We start from the raw sequence: 8051 nt of genomic DNA, 5'->3' as shown, positions 1-8051 counted from the left end.
ATTTAAGGACATTTTCCTGAGTACACACCAGTTAACTGGGGACCTCTTGGCAAATGGGGACCAAAAACCACGTCCTCATTTGTTTAGCTATACTATCATGTTCAGTATGCTAAAAAACATCACTGGCCAAAAAATTTCACGTGTCCCGAAAAATGACAAAGACCTGATTTGTGTACCAAAAGTGTGTGTGCCTCCCCCCCAGAGTGTGTAAAACGCAGCGCCCCAACAGGAATTCATGTGAACTGCACTTCCTTACTCTACGCACACATTTTGATCAGGTGATCCAAACAAACCAATGAAAATCTACTTTTTTGATGTGGATGATCTAAACCAATGAAATTTTACTTTTGTACTGGAGGAAGCTTTAGGCTAATATTTAGCATAACGTAAATATATACAGTATATTTACACATTGCTAGCATGCCCTGGTAATATTATTTCTATCACGCAGTAAAAGTACATCAGTATATATAACAGTTTAATATAACTGTAGCATGCCAACCATAAACATTCTGATAAAGTACAAAAATAAGGAACAGTATTAGCAAATTTACCTACGCCGATTTATACTTATTTGTAATGTTAGCAATCACTACCATGTAGTCTTCTTAGCAAACCACATTCAGATAAAACAGAAAATTAAAAGCAACATATAGCAAATATGACTCTAATAATTCCATGTAACAGGTCACCACGCATACATAGTAAGTGTAAGAAAGTAAGAGTAAGAAAAATAAGGAGCACTATATAACAAATACGACTATGCTAATTCCATACATCAGGTTGCTAGAACCGCTAACATGTAGCGTGCTTGGCAAACTACATTCTGATATATTATAAAATAAGGAGCAATATATGGCTAATATTAATATGCTAATTCCATGTATCAAGCCACTATATATAACGCTAGCATGTATTATGCGTACTAAACATTCTGAAAGCAAAATAAATGTTTATAATACTACCTGTTTTAAGTGGAAGTCCTATAATTTTAAATAGTTCTTTCGGCCGTCATATATATTACATGTGCAATAACAAGCGCGGAGGAATATTTATGTCACACTGCGCAGTTAACAAGTGGACTAAGTGGATTTTGCGGCTATAATTTGGAAAGACGTCACTTTCGCGGGGAAACATCGGAGGAAGGATTTCGCGCCAACAGGTAAAGTTGTTCCATTTCTTATCTACATTAGAATTTTTAATTTTTTTTTTTACCGAAAATAATATACATTTTGGAAATAATTTCCGCATTAACTTAGTAAGTAAGTAAAATGTATGGGAATTAGAAGCGTAACAATTGTAGTTCTTTAAATGTCTTAAAAATAAGAATTTGAACAGACTATAGGCACACACCTGTTTTAAAGAGTATATCATAATTATGCTATTCTTATTAACTTATCTTTAAATTATGAAGTGTAAATGAAATACTGGATATGTAGCACATGACATGTAGCCAATTTGAAACACTCGGTCCATGTACGTGAGCTGCTCGCTTATATACTGTATATATATAAAATAATGGGAAACATAATTATATATAATCTATAACATTATGAAGGTGTTTCCCATTATTTTTAGTCTTGGAAAACGGGACTGGGCGATATATCGAATTTTTATCTTATATTCGATAACTTTTTACATACGATTTGCTTGATAGTGTATCGTCATATCGATTTTATTTATTAATTGTAAATATACACAATATGATTTGCTCTAAAATGGCACGACAAACAGAGCAGGCAGTGCAAGAATAAGTAACGCAATGATGGCGCCGGTAGTAATTAATGTTCCGTGGTGCGCATGCGATGTTCAGCAGAGATGCATTTTTATGTTTTTCAGTTAGGAAACACTACTTTCAATAAATAAAACCATTCATCAAAAAAAAAAATTCATTCTGACTTTCTATCCTAACTTTTCAAAAGTATTTTAGAGATATTTAAAAAATATTTAAATACATTGAATATCGATACAGTGACCTAAGATATCAAGATTTTGTTTTTCAACTATATTGCCCAGCCCTGGAAACCATGTCCTGCACAATATTTTGAGTTTAATTGAGTGACAATTAATGTTTCTATTAAATAATGGAATTATATTTGTTTTTTATGAATATAATTTAAGTGATAACTGTAATCTGCATTGTTACAGAATGAACTCCATTAGGAGAAAAAGATGTCATCCATTGCAGGATGTCAAGTTGCATATCAGATTAAAGTCTGATAAGGCTGTGATTGAAGAGCGTTATATTAATGTTTATAAAGGTATGTATCACAAATGTGGACTTCTTATGTAATATTCTTGGGATGTGTAATATTGTGTCTGTTTAGACTGCATTTATCGATGAATTATTGTTTTCTTGTAGGAAGAGGAGTGTTCAGCACGGTGGACATTTGCAAAGGAGATTTTGTAGTAGAATATAGGGGTGAACTGTTGTCGGAGAAAGAGAGTTTTGAACGAAAGAATGGATATAGTGAGGCTAAAAGTGTTTTTCTCTATGATTTCCAATGGAAAGGGAAGAACTGGTGGTAAGCAGGAACTTGACAATTTTAAAAGTGTTAAAATACTTTTGCTGATTTTGGTTCAGGTGAGTCACTGTATTTTGTCTTCTACACAGTATAGACGCATCTCAAGAGGACAAGTCTTTAGGGAGGCTTGTCAATGATGAGCACAGGAATCCAAACTGTCGAATGAAAGTAGTAGATGTTGAAGGAAGTCCACATCTTTGTCTCTTTGCTGTTAGAGACATTTTGTCAGGAGAAGAGATTAATTATAATTATGGAGATTCAGATTGGCCTTGGAGAAGACAGGTATTTAGGTTTCCTCTTTTTTGCTTATTTTGGCATTTTTACAACATTTCATATATTACTGTTTGCAAGAGTTGCTCACAGTGTGATAATGGGTTGCATAGGAACAAATTCATTTTACTGTTTTGTTCTAAATAGCTCTAAATTAAAACACAGTAATGCCATTTTAAAGGTGGCTGTATATCTGTTTTACTTTGGATATCTGTGAATGACAGGCAAGATTACACTGTATAGTTATATAGATTGAGTTGATATTGGTGTGACGGAATTGTTCAAAATGAGGACATAACACACAGTGATTGGTCTGGACACTCAGAGGAGACGTAGAGATTTTATATGTCCCCATTTTGGAATTTGTCAAGTGTGCGAGGGTCCTTATTTTGCTCACACACAATGATTGTAGGTTGCATAGGAACAAATTTATTTTACTATGTTTTGTTCTAAATAGCTATAAATTAAAATACAGTAATGCCATTTTAAAGGTGGCTGTATCATCCCCACCAAAAGAGAAAAGTGTCCAGAATGACAGCCAGATACCCCAGTTGGAGTCTGGCTACATAGAGGTGAATATAACATTTTGTTCAGCTGTATATTTCGAATGTTCCTTAGTATTTGGTAAAACCACTTAATAATTAATGATTAACACAAACACTTAACACATTATCCAGCATGAATAATATGAGCATCCTGTTCCATCATATTTAATAAGGTGCACACTTTAATCCTAATTTATCAGTGTCTCCTCTATACATCAGTGACCCATGTGTGTTTCTGTTCCTTGTCTCAAAGTATAATTTTATCAATTATAGGCAATTAATCCCTGTTTGTCATCTCTGTGTAAAATTTGTGTTTTAAAATTCTTGATGGCTTAATTCCAGTAAAGAATATAGGCAGTATGCAGTCCTGGATTGTTGTATTGAATTGTTAACACTGGAATTTTGTATCTTTCTTTCTGATATAGTCATTCTTTTACTGTTTTTTTCCTTTATAGGCAATGGATGACTCGCACGCCAAAAAAAATAAGTCGCTAATGGACAAACAAATGACCCAGGCTAGTGACAGTTTTGGTGAAGTTATGACTGCGGAGAGAAAACGGAAGACCTCTGTGGTAATATATCTGTTTTACTTTGGATATCTGTGAATGACAGGCAAGATTACACTGTATAGTTATATAGATTGAGTTGATATTGGTGTGACGGAATTGTTCAAAATGAGGACATAACACACAGTGATTGGTCTGGACACTCAGAGGAGACGTAGAGATTTTATATGTCCCCATTTTGGAATTTGTCAAGTGTACGAGGGTCCTTATTTTGCTCACACACAATGATTGTAGGTTGCATAGGAACAAATTTATTTTACTATGTTTTGTTCTAAATAGCTATAAATTAAAATACAGTAATGCTGCTTTAAAGGTGGCTGTATCATCCCCACCAAAAGAGAAAAGTGTCCAGAATGACAGCCAGATACCCCAGTTGGAGTCTGGCTACATAGAGGTGAATATAACATTTTGTTCAGCTGTATATTTCGAATGTTCCTTAGTATTTGGTAAAACCACTTAATAATTAATGATTAACACAAACACTTAACACATTATCCAGCATGAATAATATGAGCATCCTGTTCCATCATATTCAATAAGGTGCACACTTTAATCCTAATTTATCAGTGTCTCCTCTATACATCAGTGACCCATGTGTGTTTCTGTTCCTTGTCTCAAAGTATAATTTTATCAATTGTGGGCAATTAATCCCTGTTTGTCATCTCTGTGTAAAATTTGTGTTTTAAAATTCTTGATGGCTTAATTCCAGTAAAGAATATAGGCAGTATGCAGTCCTGGATTGTTGTATTGAATTGTTAACACTGGAATTTTGTATCTTTCTTTCTGATATAGTCATTCTTTTTCTGTTTTTTTTCTTTTATAGGCAATGGATGACTCGCACGCCAAAAAAAATAAGTCGCTAATGGACAAACAAATGACCCAGACTAGTGACAGTTTTGGTGAAGTTATGACTGTGGAGAGAAAACGGAAGTCCTTTATGGTAATATATCTGTTTTAGATCGGATATACTTCGGACTTATGTCCCCATTTTGGAATTTGTCAAGTGTGAGGGTCCTTATTTTTCACTATCTTGAGTGTGCAAATTCTCTGAACATAGTTTAATTTCTTGAATCCCAGTTTGTTTTTTGGAGAATGTACTGTATGAGTTTCTTTTATGCAATACTTGACTGTGTTCTTCTCAGAATTAGTCTTATACTGTTTACTGTACTGTATAAGCAAAGCAAAGACTTGCTAACTAGTTCTGCTTGATTAGTTGCTTGTGTGGTATCATGCTGATGATATGGATTAATATAAGCTTTTCTTTGATGTGTCAGTTATCATATAATACATTCTCCCCAACCCACACCTCTTCGCTGGGTTTGCAATAATTCTCTCTGTGTAATAATTACAGCCAAGTGCAAATATCTGCTCTATGTGCAGTATTTTACATTGCTTGTAATTCTCTGTGCAATGTTTATATTATTGGCATTTGTTGCTTAAAAATTCTGTATTGTTACCATATTAATTGTATTACCACACTTTGTTAAACATTAGTACTAAGGTCTTAGTCACAAGTTAACTTTTTTATTTAGTCGTTTCAGAAACGCATGGTGTAATGAACATGTAATCATTGTGTGTAATAACACTAAAAGGCTTCTTATTCTAATGGTGAAGACCTGTGCAACTTGGGGTGTGTCAAATGGCACTATTGTCATCTCACACTAATTTTAATTCTTAGCATAGTTGTTTGCATATTTTAGGCAAAGAAGAGGAAAAGCTATTGTTAGGTATTACTGTTGTGTAAAATGAGTGAGAAGTTTTGAAAATAGAAGATCGAATCAGCCTACCGGAAAAATAAAAATTAGCCATGTTTTCTCATGTCCCCAGTTTTATCTTGAAATTTAGAGGTATTTGTTTTGGTATTTCCATATGTGAAATCTGTTTACATATTTTTTTCTGCTTTTGTCATTGTAGGCACGATTACAGAAACTGAAAAGGCACCATAGCAAATGTCTAGAACACTATGTGATGGAAGACAATGAACGAAGGAGACTTGAAAAAGAACGGACCTTGCTATTGTGTAAAGTTAGTCAGATTAATGAAAAGGTAAAAAGAACACGTTTAATTTTATTTATTTATTTTTAATATTAGGTGCTGTAGGTTAATTTCTTTTCTCCTTACGTAAGCTTGAATCTGGATCTGGATTACCTTCTGCCTCTGATGAATTTGGTCACCTATCAGCTGATCAAGTGGAGGTATGTTCTAAGGACTCATTCAAGTAGACATTTTACACTGTTTTTGCATTGGTAAAAATGTCAGCCTTATATAAAGTAAATAAAAGTATATATGCATAGGTCTATAACATGAAAATTCCAAATAAATTCATTTAGGGTCTAAAAGTATGTTCATAATGTGCATTGAATATTTTCTGCTTTTAGAGTAACAGTAAAGGAAGCATCTCTGAAACGAGTTCACAGATTGAGGACTCTCCAACGATGTCAAAAGTATAAAGTGTAATCAGATTAATAATAATAATAATAATAATAATAATAATAATAATAATAATAATGGGTTTTCATTGCTAACTAATTTAGAACATGGTTTTGCTGCATGCTGGCCAATTATTGTTATTGGCATTGTCAGTGTCAGGTTATACTAGTTTTTACAAATAATATACTGTATTCTTTGATTATGATTATTTGTCATTTACACACAATAGTTTTGCTCATTTTATATCTTAAAAATATCAGAGTAATGACCACAGACATAATTAGGATGGTAAATCCTTAATCTATGAAATTTTCAAAATAAATTCTCTGACATTTGCAGTTAAATTCCTAACATTATTTTGACATATTTTATCTAGTGTGTTCTATATTCTCTGTTGTATCTTTCTGGAGGCTCTACGGTAATTACTTCTTACTGTAAGGCTGAGTACCTATGCTGATTGTATAGAGTGGTTACTTACACTGTATATATGAATGAGCGCTGGTTATTCCCATCCCTTCAACAGTTTTGCAATTTGAAGTGATGACATTTTAAACACTGGCTTTTGGTTCACTTTCATTTTCCTCTACCTGCAGTTTCTGAAAATCTGTAAAATTTGAAATACTTCACACTTTTTAGTTGTTTTCAGTTTACATGATAAAGTTAAGCTTACAGATACTCAGTTTAAAATAGCCCAACATAAAGTTTGAAATGTTTATTTTATTTCTAGAGTATTTAAAATAAAGCCAGCTAGTTGGATTTTTTTGCATTTTAAATCAGTTTTCCCTGCTTGGAACAGTCAACAAAATACAAAATTGGTAGTTTTCTGATTTTAAGCTTAAGATGGTGTAATTGTAATTAGCCTCATGTAATTTGAAGCATTAACCATTTAATTCTTATTTCTTTTGCAGGAGACTGTGATGAACACTTACAGTTCATCAGATGTTTCTGAATACACTGACTATAGTGATGTAGACTATGTGCCAGATAGCGACGGAAGTCATTTGAAATGTATATTCTTATGTCTTGTTTAATGAAAGATGCCAATTTATACCTGTGTGTATATATGTATACCTACATATGTACATATAGGATGGAAAAAACAATAAATAAAAGTTCTTGTTAGTTACAAGATTTTGTCCCTATTTATCCATTTGTAAGGATGGATAATAATAGACTGCTTATTTTCTGCAATATTTCCATTGCACATTAACACTTTATTTTCCTGATCAGCTCTATAAATTCATGTTTCCCGACCGTGTTATAAATAGCAAACAACTTACAAACTGTTCCTAAAAATCATAAAACGCATTAGATGCTTTTTTCAAATTGTAAACAATGAGAATTACATTTTATTGTAAGTTCTTCTTGACAACTTCTTTTGTGTCCTCATTTGGGGAAAATGTCCTCAGATTAGTGCTGAACTGGAGTTTGTGTGTGTGTGTGTCGCCATGTCCTCAAAATTCACCTAAAAAATACATGACCTCATTTGCAAGGGTTTTTTTCATACTTTTAAAACAGGATTTTTTTGGAAATTTCAACTGATGGGCGTGTTTACGGCATGCGTATTAGCCATGTTTAGCAATAATTTTGGTTCCAAAGCACTGGGAAAACCTTGTCCCCAAAGTGAGGGTGTTCTGACATAGGTCCCCAAAAGTGATCTATGCGCGTATGTGTGTGTGTGTGTGTGTGTGTGTGTGTGTGTGTATATGCCCAGT

General features: G+C 33.3%; 1 protein-coding gene across 7 annotated transcripts; it reads left to right on the top strand.

Annotated features, from left to right (window-relative positions):
* On the top strand, positions 1 to 7465 carry LOC125705278 (uncharacterized). 7 transcript variants are annotated; one of them, XM_048971748.1, is made up of 11 exons: positions 1 to 1162; positions 2149 to 2261; positions 2363 to 2525; positions 2620 to 2807; positions 3287 to 3367; positions 3796 to 3912; positions 4220 to 4300; positions 4730 to 4846; positions 5821 to 5952; positions 6033 to 6101; positions 7245 to 7465. In XM_048971748.1, exons 3-11 carry the CDS (start codon positions 2462 to 2464, stop codon positions 7365 to 7367), a joined length of 972 nt encoding a protein of 323 aa, XP_048827705.1. In that variant the 5' UTR covers positions 1 to 1162; positions 2149 to 2261; positions 2363 to 2461; the 3' UTR covers positions 7368 to 7465. The 7 variants fall into 7 exon arrangements, with proteins under 7 accessions (XP_048827705.1, XP_048827700.1, XP_048827699.1 ...); XM_048971743.1 differs by having other exon boundaries at positions 2615 to 2807; XM_048971742.1 differs by lacking the exon at positions 1 to 1162 and having other exon boundaries at positions 1187 to 2261; positions 2615 to 2807.
* Positions 7466 to 8051: the final 586 nt, after the last annotated feature.

This window comes from Brienomyrus brachyistius, chromosome 12 (assembly GCF_023856365.1).
Source record: "Brienomyrus brachyistius isolate T26 chromosome 12, BBRACH_0.4, whole genome shotgun sequence".
Lineage (NCBI taxonomy): Eukaryota > Metazoa > Chordata > Actinopteri > Osteoglossiformes > Mormyridae > Brienomyrus > Brienomyrus brachyistius.
The sequence above is the reverse complement of the archived record's forward strand: the minus strand, read 5'-3'. Positions and strand labels throughout refer to the sequence as shown.